General features: G+C 35.9%; 6 protein-coding genes and 1 non-coding gene across 18 annotated transcripts in view; 3 read left to right on the top strand and 4 right to left on the bottom strand.

The window, feature by feature from the left end:
- Positions 1-2,631, top strand: part of LOC107272277 (8-oxo-dGDP phosphatase NUDT18) — a 4,328-nt gene extending 1,697 nt beyond the window's left edge. Inside the window, exons 1-5 of one of the 4 annotated variants that reach the window (XR_003061154.1) lie at positions 16-236; positions 624-1,167; positions 1,243-1,348; positions 1,428-1,725; positions 2,495-2,631. Coding sequence is in view for 3 of the 4 variants with exons in the window: in XM_015749283.2 (XP_015604769.1) it covers positions 128-236; positions 624-1,167; positions 1,243-1,348; positions 1,428-1,667 (999 nt within the window). In the remaining variant the exon portion in view is untranslated. Of the gene's footprint in view, positions 1-12; positions 237-623; positions 1,168-1,242; positions 1,349-1,427; positions 2,038-2,494 lie in introns of those variants that run through there. The other 3 variants (XM_015749283.2, XM_025089606.1, XM_025089605.1) reach the window with 3 other exon arrangements.
- LOC107272274 (transmembrane protein 39A) lies at positions 2,469-7,801 on the bottom strand. Of its 8 annotated transcripts, none has more exons than XM_015749274.2 (8): positions 7,135-7,801; positions 4,145-4,498; positions 3,931-4,070; positions 3,744-3,842; positions 3,519-3,628; positions 3,183-3,435; positions 2,882-3,089; positions 2,469-2,808 (listed from the first exon to the last, which is right to left on the bottom strand). In XM_015749274.2, the coding sequence occupies exons 1-8, from the start codon at positions 7,414-7,416 to the stop codon at positions 2,554-2,556; spliced, it is 1,701 nt and encodes a 566-aa protein (XP_015604760.1). In that variant the 5' UTR covers positions 7,417-7,801; the 3' UTR covers positions 2,469-2,553. The 8 variants fall into 8 exon arrangements, with proteins under 8 accessions (XP_015604760.1, XP_015604761.1, XP_015604762.1 ...); XM_015749275.2 differs by having other exon boundaries at positions 3,519-3,625; XM_015749276.2 differs by having other exon boundaries at positions 7,122-7,302.
- A 423-nt stretch (positions 7,802-8,224) lies between these two features.
- On the bottom strand, positions 8,225-8,296 carry Trnae-uuc. Its single transcript has one exon. It is a non-coding gene; the product is annotated as a tRNA-Glu (tRNA).
- Positions 8,297-8,487: 191 nt separating this feature from the next.
- Positions 8,488-10,745, top strand: LOC107272270 (membrane-bound transcription factor site-2 protease). Its single transcript, XM_015749269.2, has 6 exons — positions 8,488-8,711; positions 8,801-9,073; positions 9,150-9,500; positions 9,814-9,972; positions 10,034-10,291; positions 10,370-10,745. The coding sequence occupies exons 1-6, from the start codon at positions 8,637-8,639 to the stop codon at positions 10,736-10,738; spliced, it is 1,485 nt and encodes a 494-aa protein (XP_015604755.1). The 5' UTR covers positions 8,488-8,636; the 3' UTR covers positions 10,739-10,745.
- LOC107272273 (LYR motif-containing protein 2) lies at positions 10,739-11,337 on the bottom strand. The gene is made up of 3 exons (XM_015749273.2): positions 11,179-11,337; positions 10,967-11,107; positions 10,739-10,904 (listed from the first exon to the last, which is right to left on the bottom strand). Exons 1-3 carry the CDS (start codon positions 11,218-11,220, stop codon positions 10,827-10,829), a joined length of 261 nt encoding a protein of 86 aa, XP_015604759.1. The 5' UTR covers positions 11,221-11,337; the 3' UTR covers positions 10,739-10,826.
- On the top strand, positions 11,247-13,816 carry LOC107272272 (sorting nexin-12). Its single transcript, XM_015749271.2, has 5 exons — positions 11,247-11,387; positions 11,526-11,722; positions 12,433-12,528; positions 12,689-12,813; positions 12,927-13,816. The coding sequence occupies exons 2-5, from the start codon at positions 11,558-11,560 to the stop codon at positions 13,030-13,032; spliced, it is 492 nt and encodes a 163-aa protein (XP_015604757.1). The 5' UTR covers positions 11,247-11,387; positions 11,526-11,557; the 3' UTR covers positions 13,033-13,816.
- A 638-nt stretch (positions 13,817-14,454) lies between these two features.
- LOC107272269 (polycomb protein Scm) lies at positions 14,455-19,339 on the bottom strand. 2 transcript variants are annotated; one of them, XM_015749267.2, is made up of 10 exons: positions 18,899-19,339; positions 18,737-18,820; positions 18,231-18,521; positions 17,931-18,166; positions 17,761-17,873; positions 17,246-17,700; positions 16,978-17,166; positions 16,330-16,890; positions 16,022-16,176; positions 14,455-15,936 (listed from the first exon to the last, which is right to left on the bottom strand). In XM_015749267.2, the coding sequence occupies exons 2-10, from the start codon at positions 18,762-18,764 to the stop codon at positions 15,802-15,804; spliced, it is 2,163 nt and encodes a 720-aa protein (XP_015604753.1). In that variant the 5' UTR covers positions 18,765-18,820; positions 18,899-19,339; the 3' UTR covers positions 14,455-15,801. The 2 variants fall into 2 exon arrangements, with proteins under 2 accessions (XP_015604753.1, XP_015604754.1); XM_015749268.2 differs by having other exon boundaries at positions 16,978-17,160.
- Between the last annotated feature and the right edge of the window lie 50 nt (positions 19,340-19,389).

The raw sequence follows: 19,389 nt of genomic DNA, 5'->3' as shown, positions 1-19,389 counted from the left end.
GGGGGCCGGGGGGGGGGGGGGGTGTGTGTGACGAAGTATCGCAACAGTCATGGATGGTTCATAACTGTAATTGCATAGGAAAGACCGGTCGACTGCAACTAAGAACTTAGATAAAAAGGCAGACAAGATGCCAGACGCTATCGAAGATAAAATTCGCCTGGTCCTGGATGGGCAAATTTTAAGCGACAGCGACGAGCTTTGTGATTTCACTTTAGCTCAGCAAAACGAAGCTATCGGTAATTATTTAATATCTCTATTTATTTTATTTTTCATTAACTATAATTTAACGAAATTATAATTTATAAAGTAATAATTCTTTCTCAGACCACAAAATAGCATTACTCATATCGTGTGTCATTACTTATAACTGTATTTGAATTCTTTCTGTAGTCTCTCAAGCATAAGAATGCTACATGCTATTCTAATATTTGTTTGCAATATTTTTAAATAATCTGTACAATTATATTGCATTTTGTCTTTTCACAGACTATGTGATTTGTCATATATTATATTGACATTGGAATGCTTGGCAATGTAACCATAGTATGACAGTATGGTAGAGTCTATGATATTTCTATATAGTTATGTGAGACTTTCCAGTTTTTTTTTCTTTTTTCTCCTAGAGGCGAAAGGAATCCAGCCTACTGCCAGTTCAACCTACATTCCTATCTGCCATAAGACAGTAACTTATGTGGTAGCTGCAGTACTCTTTAATAATAATCATGAAGTATTAATGATGCAGGAAGCAAAGGCTTCCTGTGCAGGGAAATGGTACCTACCTGCAGGTCGGGTAGAACCGAATGAAAACCTTGTAGATGCTGTAAAGCGTGAAGTTTTAGAGGAGACAGGATTAATAATGGAGCCAACATCTCTAATAATGGTTGAATGTGCAAGTGGTTCTTGGTTCCGGTTTGTTATGACTGGACATGTAACTGGAGGAACTTTAAAGACTCCGGAACAAGCTAACAGTGAATCTTTACAAGCTTGTTGGGTTAATAACGTTGAAGATCTCTCATTGAGGTCAAATGACATCATTCCATTGATTCAGAGAGGCCGAGACTATTTAACAGGTATTGCTGCACCATGGCATCCTTGTTTATTACCAATGACCAAACCTAGAACAAAACTGTACTTACGGCTCATTGTTTGTATTAAAAAAAAAGCTACGTGAGTAATATTTTATATATGCACAATCACTTCATGCCTTAATACTTGATTATATAAAAGCTTCCTATATTACAGGAATAGATTACATGTTTTGATTTCTGAAAAGACTGCACTTCACTTGCCGATATGTGAAATAAATCCAAACCGTAATCTTCACTCGACACTACACAAATTCATGGTGGTAAGTGCGAATCTGTGATAACTAATTGTCAAGCTAAGAAGGCCAATGGTTATATTATTTTGATTTCTTTTTCAATTAGGAAATTTTTGGAGACAATGTTGCGCAACACAGGCCGCACGGTTTATTCTCCGTGGAATTTAGCGGCGGTGAAGGTGGAGACGGACTCTGTTTCACACTTTTAGTATCATTCAGACCGCCATTAGAAGAAGTTCCTATCATTGGAAAATATGTATGGCACGAACTTCCACAAAATTTGGCAGAATCATTGACAGCTCGGTTGCCTCGAAATATGACAATACCATTAAATGTAGTACGTTAACCCATTCGAATGAAAAAATCTTTTCAGATGACAACATGACGAATCGAAGATTAGTGAGGTATTGTTAAAGTTGTAAGAAAATGTTGGTAATCTTTTACGAAAATTTTAGATTAGTGATATCTCTTTGATTCTCAAATTTCTCAATCAGCACGTTCTAAAATTTGTAATAGCAAACAGCTTTTACTTTACAATTTAAACTCGTGCAAACTCCATTCTGCTACTTATTTGTTTGGGAGTGTAAATATCCATTAGAATTTCATTTCTATGCGAAATTGAATAATTAATTGAAGTATATTGTAAGATATTCTAATAATATTTGTATATAAGAAACAATTATTTTCACGTGCTTACATTGGCGAATTTTTTTGTAATTTGTTGACTTAATTTATTACATTTGCATTTATTTTATATTCATATTTTTTATCACATGACAAGAAAATTTTTAAAAATAAATTTTTTGTACAAATTGTCATGCCATTTTATAATCAAATATTTTTATATTTATATGTGATTCATAGAATGCATTATTATTTTTAAACTTTGTAAGATTTACGTAAAACTTTGCGTGAAAGTTTTACTTCATAGACACGATACAACATCGGATAGTATTTATTATGATTATATTTCAATGTGGTTAGGTATAACTAACACCATGAAATGATTACCATTCCCAAATAATATATTATTAGAATGTATTTGTTATTGTCTCTATATTTTTTATAATTTTGAGAAAATATATTGAAATAAAAGTATAAAATTCACTGAAATCCTAAAGGCAAGTAATGAGTAATACCAATGACATCCATAGGAAATAATTTATTTTGCAGTAGAAAAAGATCAAAAACACTACAAAGTTATACTTACAAGCTAAAGAGTTTTCAACAGTCTATTGTGCAGCGCTATTTATGGAAGCCTGAGCTTTCTCCTGGAAAATCTGTTCGGCCCTGTAAACCTTCCAACACACCAGATAATCTCTGGCTAACTTGAAGAGAGTGTAATAATTCGTAACCAAAAGAAGCGTCATCGAGAGTATCTGGTACCACTCGATAGTCCTTAATAAAATAATCAACTGTACAGCAACCAATAGAAGCTGAAATCCCAGGAGGGTGCAGATTAGCATAGTAGGATTGCTAAATAAAGCCTGAAACATATCAAACTGTCAGACAAAAGACTTGTTTGTTTCTAAATTTATTTGATTTACACTCGTATCTTACATGAAATCTATGATGACTCGAGTTTCCTGGTTCAGCTGCAGTACAAAGTCCTTCAGAACGGTACAGTTCTTTATTATGTTTTACCAAGGAACCATGAGGCCAGAGAATTGAATCATTCCACATTTGCGTAGGGATGTGGTTGTTGCGGCCCTCAACTTTGGTCCATTTCCCTAAATGAAGTGCAGCACGATGAAGAACATCACAGTACCTAAAGAAATTCAGTTTTCAATAATTACATTGATTTTGAATACATGAAATTGAGATGATTAATGATCTGATGAATGTATTTGATAGTTCTTACCTTACCGGGTACGCCTGAGCAAAATGGGCGCTTAGCCTTCCAAGCCAGAAGAGCACGATATGTTGTACGACCCAGGTGACATTAAAGTGTAGGTGAGGCGGCACAAAGATGACTGGTGCAATTCCGCAGACGTAAGCTGTGCCCGAAGATGCGAATAAGGCACGTTTCAGTCTGCGATTGAAGTCCGAGCGTAGGCTGGACACTTCAGCTCGGATGGCAGGTGCACTCAGAGAACAGTTGTGCAAGGGCTTGTCTGTACGTGGATGAAAAATTCTTCATCAACTTTTACAAGCTGTCAGGAACATCAAGGTGGTTGATAACTTTCAACGGCGTTACCGAGCAGGAATTTTGTTTTGCGATCTTCCTTCACATAAAGCGGCACTGTTGAAATGTCGAAGAATGGTCCAATGCTCACACCAAACATCAGGAAGTAGACAGAAATACTTCTGGAAGTAATGGGATAAATCTGACGAGAGGTGGTAATTACAACCAAAACACGTGGATACTTCATTATGTCAGGTGATTTTCCTATATTTAACTATATTTAAAAAAAATACGAACGGATAGCAGAAATAGAAGACCTTCATCGTGTTGTGTCGTTCGCTCATGTAATATAAACACCAAGAAAGTACTCCAATCACAATCACGAGTAGAAATATCCTGAAAATACAATAAAAGCAGGTCATTCCTGCTGTATGTATTTATGAATTATATTATTCTTAAGTACTTATTACAATATAATGGCAACCTCATTATTCTTTGTGCAGCAGGCAACCAACGGGCAGGTGAGACAGTATCTATCATTCTGCGCAACAGTGCATAAATTAGTCGCCTTGCAAGCATCGTTGCAATGAATATGAGCAGGTATGGGTCCACAAGATAAAAATTCTGTAAGAAAATTTCTTTTTCAGTAGTAAGTATAGACAGAATCAGTTTTAAAATATAATTTTTTAATACAATACCATTGTATATTCATTGTATGATTGTGGCAACCACCAAACTGTCCTATACAAATTAAGAAGTTGAAGAGAAGCTGCTATCGCAGAGACTGCCAAAGACAAAGCCTCGAACATCAATTGGCTGTCTACTGGAACTGAAGGAATAGGAACATGTTTTGGGGCTAATGGTCGACTGCCAATCGATTCTCCGGATTTCTTTTCTTCAGTGACCCCTGTTGTCAAATTGCTGGGTGCGCTACCATTTCCTGATGAATTATTGCTTGCACCTGATTGTATTCGAGCTCCAGAGTTACCTCTGCCTCCAGGGTTCCGGCGGCCCCCTGGCATTGTGCTTTCTTTGGTATCTGTTGAAGTCACCTGTATAGTGAATTAATTAGTTATGTAATTATCCATTATAATCTATGTTATAATATTACATAAATATCAATGGACTGGAACAGTGCATTATATTGGAATTTTACAATAATAAATTTTACTATAAAAAAGTTCACTAATATTTATATATTGCTTTAAGAAATCTGAAAATACGTTTCATACAAACAGAACAAAATCATTTAACTTCACAGTATTTACGTAATAGGTTACGACAGACATGATACACACTCCGAAAAAATATTGACGGAATAGTTAGAAAAAAACCAGTTAATTTACCTAAGTAATCACTGTAATTACTTGAAACAAAAATTTAAACACTGTAAATTTTAGTAATGAGAATCGATTAATCAATGTCTCCGTAATACCTATTACACGCTCTCTTGTACATTACGAAAAAGCTCAACATCGATCAGCTGTTTCAACAAACTGACAAATTCGTGTTATCAGACATGCCAACTTAATAGATCAAAACTTTTCAATTACAAGAAATTTATACATATACAAACAAGATGCCTGTATCTTATTCATTTATATACGGGTATACGGCTATACATACAAAATTGACACAGCGTAAACTCTTTCATCTTTTGAAACTTTACGAACCGTGCCTATTTTGGTCCATCAAATTTCAGCACGGTTTCAAGGGAGGAATATGGCTAAAATTTAGGGGCAAATGTAGTATTTAGAATGGTGACTTTACAGCAAGAAATGATTATTTTAAAATAGAATCATTTATTTTTTTTGCAAGTTCCTTGATTAAAAAACCTATAACTTTTCAAGGAACCACTTTTCCGCTAACTCAAAGGTTAACACTGTTTCCCTCAATTGGAACGTTAAATTCAATATCCAATATCCAGTGCAACTGTGCGGTACGAGTACCTACGATCTTATATAAACTCATTTTTCCCCCCAAAAGTATATGCTGAAAAGTAATGTGCTGAAAATAAAACAAAGAGACGTTAACTCACAGAAATTTTTTAGCGATACCTACGATGCACCGGGTGACTCAACGTCTCTTCTCCGCTTCATTTTCAACACAGAATGCAAATACTTTTGAGAAAGGAATGAGTTTGTATCAAATCGTAGATTCTCATATCGCACAATTGTACTGGGATATTGGAAATTGAATTTAGCCTTTCAATTGAGGGAAACAGTGTATTAACCTTTGAGATAGTCGACAAATGATTCCTCTAAAAGTTACAGATTTTAATCGAGGAACAAAAAAAAGGAATAAAATGTATGATTATATTTTTAAAAAAGCTTTTCTTGCTGTAACATCGCCATTCTGAATACTACATTTTCCCTTATATTTTCCCACGTTTTCCCCTCGAAACCATGCCATTTTTATAAGAAACTATTTTCGATTAAACCTTTGGTTTGTAAGATATTGTAATGATTCATTAAAACTGGGACATCCTGTATATACAGACGCATTGTTGGGTATCCGGCTCATGGTCATTTATGGAGCGTGAAAAAGTTTTCGAAATGTTTTTCATACTAACCCATAAGATTTATCTTAGCTAAAATTACTTTCTGTGCAGTTATGCTACTCTATAGTTTTCTATAAGCAGAGTATATTGTGTAAGCGATGAAAATCAGCTTACAATATCGTTTACACATAACGCCTACCTAACAACATCAATTTACGAGATTATACGTGTTCTTCATGAAATTCTCAGTTAAGTTTGAAAATGTTTTGTATCGTTGAAAATAATTAAGAAAAAGCAGTGCCATTGAATGACTTCATGTGATTGATCAGCTCATAATTTTTGTTGGTGTCTTATTTACCAAAGAATCAGTCAACTTTACTTCTTATTTAGCTAACAATAGTTTTGTATGGTAACCGGAAGTAGCTTTCACGCTTTGTATCTTATCACGTGCCATGTTGTACAGTCAATAGCTTAATCAGTTGCTCTCCATATGTATATGTGTACGTATTCTGCTAGTGTTTTTCCATCTGCCATGTCTAATTTTTAAAAGAAAATGTAAACAAATTTTTTCTTATATACAATTCTTTCACGGAGATGAGAGTTGATGTAAGCTAAAAATTTAGTTGAATCGAATACACGAAATATTAAAACATGAGTAGAGAGCATTCTAACGAATAGTATAACGAATTTACTGTTTAAAAAGACGTAGAGTAGGCCAAATTAATATTCAATTCATTAAATCTCTTAACAGCCGTACAGTCAGCGTTCATAAATATCCTACAGAATTGTACAGATGTTATAATGAAAACTCGTAAAGTGCCCTTTCTGATATAAACGTCCCATACAGCACAAACAATTTATTTGGGTTTTGAAACATTGCTGAAACGTAATAAGCAGATTGATATGTTTCAGTAATATTTCAAAAATAAATCTGAATGTTTTGTGCTGTATGGAGTGAGACACAATATCAAAACTCTGTAAAGAGAATTGTTATAACCCTACGATACAAACAAACAAGTTCCTTTGAAGTTTTTCCAATTAAATTATTTATCAAAGTACCTAATTTTTGCAAATTGAATAACAAATTTGTTCAAACAAATCCAATATTAATCCAATTTTTCTAATGCTTTATTTATCAACATATTTTCAATATACTTCATCCCTAAAAACCTGACCTTGTAGTTATACCTTCTTGGTGGAAGTTTCATGGCTCCCGACCTCCTCGAGATCCCTGTTCAGGCAAGTTAGGGTCGGAGGTCGTCTAGGATAAGCAAGAGGTCGCCATCTGCGTCTTCTGCTTACAGCTGTGCTAGGAATCCCTGTGTTACCCTGGCCACCGTTGAACCACCAGACCCTGTTAACGCTCCACATCGCCAAAAGGCCCAGAGCCACTGGTAGAAGGACCAGAAACGGATTGGTCTCCTGGTGCTTAGCATTCTCACCGGCAGCTGCTCTCTCCCAAGGCTGCATGGACGTTCAATGCCACGAATGTTCATCGGAGTTGTCACAATGGGAATACAAATGCAACGATCGTTCACTGGGATAATCAATTCACGCTTTCCATATGGTAACAGCTACGGGAATTGCGTGAATTAATACGCGCGTGAATCTTCTGTTATGTGTAGTGAAACTGCCAGGCCGCCTGCTGCCCACGCTGATTTCAGATTACGACTGGAGTGTGCTAAGCTTCGAATCCCCACCTTTGATTTTGTTGCCTTCTCTGCCTGTCTTGATATCCCAAGCAGCCTTCTCTCCCTCGCTCATGTGCCTGACTGTCCTTCTGCCCATCATCGTTTACTTCTTTGCTCTTATACTCGCTGGCGCTCCTTTTCCCTTTTTCTGTTTTTATATGTTTTTTCTCAATTTCTTTTTAGGTCGTTTCTTCACTTTGTTGACGAAACGTTCCTCCTGGTAAACCTAATTTTGAGTCATGTGCAATTCTTCTTGGTGGGGCATCGAATGACCCGGATGGAATTGAATTTGACTATTCTCTCGAATATTCTTATCTTATATGGCATACATGAAAGAGATCATAAATTAAGAAAAGGTACGGGAACGTTATATGATAGTTAGAAAGTAGTTTTATTTTTTATGTTGTAAGTTTATATAAAGTACTAGAAATTCAACCGATTGGTATAGATTCATTTTTTGCAATTAACAATTTTTTAGTAAATGCAAATAAGAATGAAAGGTTTTGATCAACTTTCCAATAATCAAAATGAATAATAAATTAATATAAAATCAAAATAATAATAAGAAAATCAATATTTATAAAAACTTCCCATGCCGGGAATCGAACCCGGGCCTGCTGGGTGAAAGCCAGCTATCCTAGCCACTAGACCACATGGGAGTTAAACGTTTAAAAATGAATATCTTATTTTATTAAAATTGATTAACATTAATTTATTTATTCTTTAATAATTAAAAAAATTAGTAATATACCTACAAGCAATTATGAAACTTATTAATATGTACGCTGTAATTTATCTTTATAAAAAGGTTAAAGTTTTTATTAAAATATCTCATCACGCAACTGGCGCTCCCCGTGTCTAGCAGATGAATTAAAGATGTTTTTAAGTCTGCAGTGCATATAACATAACATAACCCAACGACAAGAATACTTTTTGTAAATAGATACTTTTCATGTTTGTTTGGAAATTTGCCCTTTACGTTTTATAGAGATCTTAAACATGGATGGTCTGAACGTTCTAATAGCTATTGGTCTTATTCACTGTTCATTATTCTTCTTTGATACATTTTTTAGGGTGAGAAATAATTCTTTTTTTAGTATATTATGATCGTATTACCGGTATAATGTAAGCTAGTATCAATAATGTGTCCGATTCTATTTCAGTCGTGCTCTCATTACCCTTACTTATATTTTCTGAAGAATACAGGCTTGGAGATTCAAGTCCTGCGAGTAAAATGGTTTACAACTGCTTTTAATCGAACTATAGTACGATGGGGAATGGAGCGATCAAGATTTTGGTCTGCTTGGTTTAATGCTGGTGTAATAATAAGCATTATTCTTCTTCCTGTTGCTTTGTTTCTTGTGGTTAAAACAACAATAGATGCTTGGTTCAATGGTTCATCTGGATCTGAATCGGTTCATGTATTGGAACCAATGGTATTGATTGTCATTCTTTTATTTATTATACTTATCACAATGGATAATTATTATTTGTTTTTTTTTTACTATGCAGCTACCTGGTGTAAATTTACCACTTAATGAAATTGGTTATTATGCGATTACATTTGCTGTATGTAGTATTGTCCATGAACTGGGACATGCATTGGCTGCTGCTAGAGAGGATGTTCAACTATTTGGATTGGGCTTACAAGTAGCTTTCATCATCCCATTTGCTTTTACATATATTAGCTCAGAACAACTTGCTACTTTACCAGTACGTAACCAGCTAAGAGTTCTGTGTGCTGGAATTTGGCACAACATTGTATTAGCTATTGGAGCAGCTATAACGTTGATATTGACTACGTTTCTGTGGTCCCCATTATTCACAGTTGGTCAAGGTGTTTCAGTAAAGGCTATATCACCTGTAAGTTACTAGATTATCATATTCATTATTTCATTTACTGAGGTGCATTCAGAAACCTTACTCTGGATAATTTTATCACATTACATCTTTCTTTACCAGCATTATTACGAGAAACATACAACGATACCAGATTACACTTTATTAAAGTTTCTGAATGTATTCCTGATCTTTCTTCTTCATCGTTATTGTAATACTTTGTCATGAGTAACAATCTGTGATCATCTTTGTTATTTAGACATAGTATTACTTTGTTCTATGTTAATTCCTTCATCTAGTATATTCTGGGAAGTTGAACAGTCTGTTCTATGAACAGAATTCGCCTCTTCTGGGACCATCAGGTCTTCTACACCAAGACACGATATATCAGCTAAATCATTGTTCTATAGAGGATGGAAATGATTGGTACAATTGCATTTTGGAAGCTATTCGGCAACCGACACCTGGATACTGTATCGCGCAATATCTTATTCAGGTAACATTTCAAATACTTAATAATTTTTCTGGTAAATGATATTACGTTAAAACCCTCATAGGAACACGATGAAACCGTTCCGGCAAGACAGACGTCCAACAGTGCCATTAATTGCTGCAGTGCTGATAGTGAAGTTCGTGGGAGTTTGTGTTTCGAATACATAGAAGGACCACAAGCTGCACCATTACAACTGCCACTCCATTCTTGCCTCCCTGCACGTGTAATAGTGGAAGGTTCACAACGATTCTGTCAAATGAATTTCCATTGTACACCACGTGACACGCATTGCATGAGGCCGTCTTTAGACAATATCACTAAAGTAATATAGAAAAAATTATACCGCCAAAAAACTACCTCAAGATGGAGCATTTACAATGACTCATTCTTTTGCTTATAGGTAGTACAGATAAAAAGAAGAAACGGAAAGGATGTACTATTCTTTGGCTATCCAGGAGATATTTCGCGAACGGTTGATGTATCCGATTGGATTCCAAAATATTCTTTCCTGAGTTCAGAACTACCGGAATCTTTGGCATTGCTATGCAAGTATATAACTGTCTTCTCAGCTGGATTGGCGATTGTGAACGTCGTGCCCTGTTTTTATTCCGATGGACAGAATATTACGACCACTTTGACACAATATCTCTTGCGTTCAAGAGTACGTCACAAAAGTGTACGACACGCAATCGCCCTAACGATAACATGTGCCGGTACTGTGCTACTCGGCGTGAGTCTTGTATACGCGCTTGTAAATAAATTACTATAGTTTACAAGACTATGTGTATATATTTCATATAATGTATCATTTACAAAGTGGCCTTTTTGTATTGTCTAAAAAAAAGAGGAACTTAACATCACTTGGTCAACTTGAGATTTCTTCTGAGCTCACGCAGCGAATTCTCTCCGTGCACTATCAGGGATTTGATGGCAAACTGTAAAATGAGATAGTGGCATAAGTTAGTATGCGACGTCTATCACTCCGGCAAGTACTCACTTCGTCAGTAACGTTTCTGTTAGCTCTAAAGTCTCTTCTGGCCCAGTCCCGCAAATATTCTCTGTCTGTTTTGTCAGGAACTTGTCTTATACTTCTCATAATATTTCTGTAGAGCTTCAGCACATCTTGATAGACCATAAACTGCAATTGTTCGTCATATAGGTTACGTCGTATTATAAAAGTAATTCAGGTTTCCTAAAAAAGAGATTAACCTGTTTCAGGCTCATAGCGGATTTCGGTAATTTGATAGACATATCAAGTGCTATATAGGGAGGCAATTCAAGGCTTATAATTATATATTAACAGTGAAACACGATAAAAAATCCCAAAGGAGAGTTCAGAATTTAAAATGGCGTGTTCGTAGAGTGATCAGACGGATTAGGCACACTTTTGTATCTTGCCGACCAATCATATTGACAAGGTAAACGAATGCGCGGCGCCATATTAGATGTGACGCCTGCCTAGCTGCGTAGTAGAACTGCGCTGTAGTACAAATGTGTCAAGCCGTGCGGTGTCACTTGCCGGATTCCTGTTATCATTTTTTATCAAGTCTTCATAGTAGGTGGATCGTCTGAATTGTGAACCGAAATAATGGCGGATACGACAGTGGATGCTACACGACGCCTTAATGTCAAAAAACAAACCCTGGATGACGCCTACGCAGCGCCTGCCAATTTCCTTGAGATCGACGTGATCAACCCAATCACTCACGGGGTTGGCAAGAAACGTTATACCGATTATGAAGTCCGCATGAGGGTAGGTCGATTACTCAACTCTTTCCATTATGCCATGAACTTTTCTAGAATCTCTCAATTTTTCTCGGAAATACCTAGTTATTGGTGATACTTTAGAATAACTGGAATTTACGAGGATATCATTGCTTATCTCATGGTGAATGAGAATCATTGCAGAAGTATAGCGTAATTTATTCAAAAATCTCTTTTGAAATTTCCTTTATCCGTTTTTCACTATGACATTTTGGAAATTGCCATTGTTTTATTATATGATTTAAATTTTTCAAAGGAGAATTTGGCACGAACTAGATTAAATCTATTTCTTTACTTATAATCATTACTTTGTTTAACATAATGACTCTTCATCAGTGACAGATCATTATAGTACTTAAATTACACCTCTGTTAGTCACTTTTTTCGGCAAAATTTATAATTCAGTATAAATATAATTCCTATGTATATCTTTTAGAACATTGTTATTGGAACAGTGTCAAATAAGAATTTACTATTGTTTGCATACAATATTGCTAGTAAAGAAGATGAATATTATTAGGGTGTATATATATGTGTAGAATCAGTTTTATATTTTCTAAACGAAGCTGCTGGCACATGGACAGACGTTATAAGAGTAATAGCAGTCATGTGGCTTCTGAACACAGCAGTGAATACTTGACCTTCATTAATAAATCCTAATGATTGTAAAACTAAGACCATTACTACAATCTGTTTCAGACTAACTTACCTGTGTTCAAAGTTAAGGAATCTAGTGTGCGAAGACGATATAGTGATTTTGAATGGTTGAGAAATGAATTGGAACGAGATAGCAAGGTGAGTCTTTAAATTTATATAATAAAAAAACAAGTTAAATAGTATTAGTATATTTTATGATATCCTGTGTTTAGTATATACTAATATAATTATAGACATAGTACGTATAGATAATAGTTTGGTGTATTTTCTTAGTTAATGGTCTATCATTATTTTGTAGATTGTTGTACCACCTCTACCAGGGAAAGCATGGAAACGACAAATGCCTTTCAGAGGAGATGATGGTATATTCGAAGAAGATTTTATAGAGGATCGCAGGAAGGGTTTGGAACTTTTTGTGAACAAGTGAGTATCTAATTGGCCTATGATCTATTGTTCATAATTGATTGAAGAAATTGAATACTCTACATAATTTCTTACCAATGAAATTTTTATTATACATTTTTTCTGCATTACAGAATTGCTGGACATCCTTTAGCTCAAAATGAACGATGCCTGCATATGTTTTTGCAAGAGCCTGTAATAGACAAGAACTACGTGCCAGGAAAAATACGAAACACGTAAAAGTAAGGCTGTTGCGCCTTCTGAGTCTGTCCTTCATTCCCGTTAAAAGAAAATTGAAAAATTCTGCCGATCTCATCACAAATCGTGTTTTAAAAGAAATCTTTAATTATGAATTTTACATTTAAATGGGTTGCGAGTGAGGGCTTATTCGAGAAAGAGAAAAATCAGGTACTCGTTACGGTTGCTTCGAATGATTCGCCTTGAGATAAATGTAAATCAGGAGAAGGGGCTGGCTATCTGGTTAATACGATTGTGATAACAAGATCGTTTCCGTTGTATCGTGATAGAACAAGAAAAAACATTTCCTCTGTTAGTACTTTACGGTCCCATTTTATATAATAGAATAAACGAAACAGGAAAATATTTTGAATTTCGTCGTGTACGAATTGAAAATGTTCATTTGGCCATGTTTTCATGTCTGTTTCAATGCTCTCTTTTACAATATCTTTCACTTTGTCTCACTCACGTTTTCTTATATCTCATTAGAAGGGAAAATTTTCAAATTGACGGGGTTTTTTTTCATAAGAATGTATTGATTCGTATACAAATTTCGAATCTAAGTGAATTCCTCTTACGGAGCACTGCTATATATATTTATATATAACTAGTAAATTGTCAAATTTCGTTGGCGAAACGAAAGTATAGGGAAAAAAAAAAAAAAATACAATCTCAGGTCTCGCCGAGCGAAACCAATCCCGCATAAGTCGAGGCGGTTTATATCGTTGAAAGGAATAAATCGTGACAGAGTATGACGGATACGTCTTGACGTAGGATTTGTATAAAACAAAAAAGAATGATATATGGAGAAATACGTAATAACGTATCGTAATAATATGAGTAACATGCCCGTTACATGTTTTTTGATCGTTTGCTTTCGTATGAAGGTTTCAAGGAATTGCTGTGATCGATTTGATTATTTTTTATACATCCGGCTGAAACATAAGGACAACTGTAACAACAGCAACAACAACAAAGTAATTATAGTCATAGAAAGGGAATCCGATCTGTCAGTATAAATTGTATCTACCTTGGCGTACAGTCCTTTTAAGCATCTTTCACCTAAACACTATGAAAAGTATTCGGAAGCATGACGATTAGTATTAGTTACGTACGTAAAAGGTAATAATCATAATTGTATTCGTAGCACATAACGAGAACCGATTTCTGCGTAATTTGTATATTATGTTGTTTGTCACATTTACCACGTTTTTCTCTCATCTTTTCTTTGTCTACTTACTATATTTTTGAAAGATCTGTCAGGCACGTCCCTGGAGTCGCAAGTATATCGTATTGTGGTATGCATATGTATATTCTCACAATGCAATATAGCGAGATATAAATAAAAAGGATATTAATAATTTTTATGGACTTTTCATTCGTATAGTTAGATTTTCCCACTCAGTAATTCTTATACGTTTTGGATCAAGATAAAGACAAAGTTTATTTTAAATACAGCTTATTGCAAATTCATCGCAGATATATTACATTCATTTTCTGTTTCTTCTTTATACTTCTTCTTGTCTTTCTGTAATTTACTATTTCTCATTTACGTTTTATTTTTTAAAACGCTATGAACAGTGTACATTGCTACGATCATTGACTCATAATACAATAGTATGTAATAGTTGTATTATATTTTGCTTAGGCTACTAATTCAGACAAATACTATAGACAGTATGGTACAATAGAATTATTTCGAGATTAGGAGAAAATTCAAAATTGCACCGTTAAGTCATCGATTTTCAGAAGCACTTTGTCATTGCTTTTTTCACTTTTAGTTAAGGAACAGATGGCGTCATGATTTTTAATTTTTCTCACAAGTAAAAAGAAAAAGGAGAGAAGGGTACGTAAATATAAACTTTACATGGGATAATATTTGGCCTTAGTAGCGTACCTCGACGAGCTATCTCATATTGACATTCTTATTTCATAATGAAAAAAAAGATGAGGATTACTTTCGTAATAAAAAAAAAATTAAAAGAAAACAAGTCAAAAAAACCCCTTCAAAATAATTGAAATAATTGTATCACAATGATGATAAAAAAACATAGAAATAAGATATATTATATATCTTTTATATATATTTATATATACGGTACTTTACGTCAAATATACTATATTTTACGTAGCCTCGGATCAACGATTATTTACAGGGCGATCAGTGATCGATTGATTAGAAAGGACTACAGAGAAGGAAGATAGCCATACTATATACCTTCGATATATAGAAAAAATATATGTATAATATGTATATAGAGAGGGATGATTTTGGTAATGAGGATAACTCTCTAGGACACGTAGCAGTGTTAAGGTGCATTCGTCTAGAATTCGTTACCCGACGTGATAAAAAATAAAAACATTGATGCGCGACATCGTGCTTTAAATTTGACTCGGATTTACTACACTTCAGTGTAACTCTTCCACTAGTAAAAGTACATTCGGTAGTGCTCAAAATAGAAGTTCACTTGTTTAAAACTTGCTTTGTCTCTCTTCCACTAGAGCTTAAGTCTGCACTGTACACTTTTATTAACACTCTGCAAAGTCTCACTCTCAGTCAAAAACAGTAATGGACATATATATAATGATCCAGGATCCTGTTAAGATACTTGTTTAAATCTCATAAAAACAGCAAGATGCGTATTAACTGGCAACTGTAAACGCAATCGCAGTTCGATGAGATTGTCCGAGATGGATCTCGTATACAATACACGATCAGGAAGTACGACGTCTCAGAATTTCATCTTAAAGGCACTTGGATGCCTGAAAGGGTCACAGTGCCAGATGCCTTCTACCTTTTATACGATTAACCAAATTGCAGATTTTCAAGGCAGGACCTAACTTCAACCCCATGTATTTCATCATCATATCAGAGTTCAAGAGTAGCAGGGCTTTACCGTCGATTTCCTGTGAAAGAAATTCATTGAAAACATATACTCTTCGTTTTTAATGTTTACTGAATGGATTATATGTTATTTATAGGACAACTGACGTGTTTTCTGAAAAGATCTGCATGCTGGCCAAGTGCTGGATCTGTTATGGCAATGTATTGAATGACATCCTCTATTGTCCACTCTGCAGGTTCCGTAGAGGATATGCGTTGAGCTGGACTTTCGGATTGAGTTGTGGATGTTGCAGCTTCTAATTCTAAGCATAACAGCACAAGAGAATTTCTCTGTAAGATTTGACTAAATGATGTTTGATAAGTGACACATGGAAAACTGCGTATGCATACAACGATTTAAGTTGATTTATATGCTAACACGTATAATAGAATAAGTTATATGTAAATTCGCTGACCTGGCACAGACTTTCTAGCCTGTTTCGCTGGCGTGGGTGATGTCGGTGTTGAGTTTGTGGTTGTCGCTGCAGGACTTGATTCCGCTTGATGCTGCTGAGTTGGGTTAGTAGTTGTTGTTGTGGGATTCTGCTGATTCTCACCGGACCATCTCCTCTTTTGTGTCGTGGTATTACCAGTGTCCTCTCTCTTGATTATCTGCAGCTGAGGCGTGCTGGGACATTTGGTACAGGCTTCTTTCCTCCTAGAAAGCATGAACTCGCAAGCACACAGGTCTTCCAATTGGCGCCTGATGTAAGAGTAGAAATCTTCTTCTTCGACAAAGACAGGTAGTCTCACTGATGTAGGTTTGCTTTCCAAAGTAAGACTGATACACTCGCCTTCTCCACGTTTCAACAAACTCAGCATCTGTCTGGGACTCATGGCAGCCATTAACAGTGCCTGGAAAATATCCCTTGTAACACTAAGAATGGCTCCAGTGCCAAATTGGGCTGGCATAGCTTTAACTTTTCGAGGATCGAAGTACGGCCCGCAGGAGCAATTATGATTCACATAGATAGTGACTGAAAACACAGAAGATGTTACATATAGATATGGTGACTCCCCGTTTGAGTTCTTATCTTTATAATGTATAAAGGAAATATAATTACCATTTTCCAAGGAACGTGGTTTACTATTGGCTGTACTTGTATCAGGTTCTGTGGCAGGTTGAGGTGGTGCGCTAGACCCAGCAGGACTAACTAAAGCTACAGCAGGTTCTCCTCCAGTTCCACCACCGGAAACGGCTACTACTGGTAAAACATTGCCCGTCCGTGATTTAAATCTGTTCGGACCTGTTGCTGTAAACAAATAAAATCAAGTTAAGAAGCGTCAAATAGCGAGAACTACAATGTATCAATGATATTTTACTCGACGTACACTTTTGTCTTGGTGGCTGAAGAGGATGACCACTTTTGAAGCACCAACTAGCCGGAAAAATGTCGCGGGCATCGTAACGACACCAATAATCAAATGCTCCGCGCCAGCCATCAAATGTTATGTGAATCATATCATCTTTAACAGCTCCGACAGTCGCAGTACATATTAATTGAGGATTCTTCTTATCGATTGCCTCGAGCTTGTGCCCAACTTCGAACATGTTCGACCGTGGCGTCTTCGGCTCGCGCTTGAAGACCTTGGCCGGCGCCATTTCGGCGCCGTTCAAAGTCTTCAGCAGGAACATCGGCCAGCTGGAAGCGTTCATGCGGAAGCCCAGCGGGGGCTGGAGCATTCCGCCGGACTTTTCGCAGTGGCCGATTGGATGGATTTCGTTGCTGTCCACCAGACGCCAAAAGTCGTTCTTGTTGTCTGAGCCGTCAAGCCTCAGTCGAAGTCTAATAATCGAGATATTGATAAGTTTCATGAGTATTTATGATTTAGAAATTGATACACACCTTGGGCCAAGTACTCCAACGACAGTGGCAATACAAGTTGACGTTAAATTTCGTGGATCCAGTGCTTCCAATTTCATTCCCATTTTAAATTCATTTGTTGGTGGTACTTCGTGCTGTAATATAAAGGATAAGTAGTTTTGGCTCATTAATTTACAAGTGGAAGAACATACCTGTTTAAAGCATTCTACTGGGGCTGCTGAGCTATTTGTTTCTTTTAGATACAAATCCCAGTCGAAAGTCTGGTAAGTTTCATACTGAAATGGTCCGGTAGAAGTTGATGGTGGATGTGAATTGTTAGACTGGTTATTATTCCCTGTAAAGGATTGTGTTGTAGATGGTGCACTGGATCCACTTGGTAAACCTGATGGAGCCGGAGATGCAGCTGGTGATGGCTGTTCGCCATTATCTAAAAAGAATTATGTTATAATTTTCTTATACAAAAAATAGAATGCTGTTGAAATAAGCCTTACTTTTCTTTGTTTCTGCCTGATTTTCTCGTTTCTGATGTTTATTCAAGCAAAATGAAGAACAAAAGTTTTTTGTTGGGCCATCTCGCTGCTCTAATTTGACAGGTGTTCCTCTAATAACATTGTCACATTGTACACAAGCACCTCGAACATAAGCCTTGCGAAACTCTTGAACACATGTTTCGGAACAAAATTCTTTCTTGCCATGTTGTGTTGGAAGGACATATCTTAAAGGTTGCTTAGTTTCTCCACACCATGTACATGAATTCTTGGACTTAGGTGGTCGACCTGGACCTGATTTAACAATAACAAGTCATTACTGTTAACTTATTTCTTATATTTATGTTATATATCATTCATAACAGAGAATAATTTTGAAAGAAAAATATATCACGGAAACAAATAAATATACTTGTGAATACAAATTGAAATAAGACGCAAGTTTTTGTACTATATGCATCTAATAAACTTTATAAGTTTAACATTAATTTTTAGTTTATAGGAAGCACCTCGCATTTTTCCTTGGGTGGCCGACATTCTTGAATTTACTGTCGTAATTGATAAAGTTCCAGGTTTATCAGTGCATATTACGCCTGAAAATAAAGCAAACGGTCAAAAACGCATTTGCATCCATTAAGGAAATACATATCGGCATGTAGTGGGATACAAACCTGTACCCGCGGGATGATAAAACCGTATAAATGCGAGCAAGACACTAATCGTCCAATCGAGATTGAATGTCACATATTAATGATCGCTCTTAAAGGACCCACTACTGGATAGATTGTCTGCTTTTCAATCAAAATAATCCACTTCGAAGCACTCGAATTTTTCTGTCAGGCCGCCATATTCCTTTGATTTGGCCGCGCGATGCCGCTTAGCCTCACTTAAAGGAAGATGGAAAACGTCGGAAAATACGCAGCAAGAAAAGAACAGCGTACCATACCTCCGTTACTTTAGAAGCCACGATACGATACCTATGTGACTGTAGAATTAAAGAATTTCGACGTCGTGATTATAGACTACTGGTATACAACCGCCTCCGTTGTTATAGTCACTTTGTCTATCTATACACGTAAGATATTTTGAAAAAATGGAAGCCGTACTAAAAACCTTTTATACTTGTTAATCGAAAGAAATTACATTATAACACAAAATGAAT

Source organism: Cephus cinctus, unplaced genomic scaffold (assembly GCF_000341935.2).
Source record: "Cephus cinctus unplaced genomic scaffold, Ccin1 Ccin1_scaffold1150, whole genome shotgun sequence".
In the NCBI taxonomy this organism is placed as follows: Eukaryota; Metazoa; Arthropoda; class Insecta; order Hymenoptera; family Cephidae; genus Cephus; species Cephus cinctus.
This window is presented reverse-complemented; position numbering and strand designations above follow the sequence as displayed.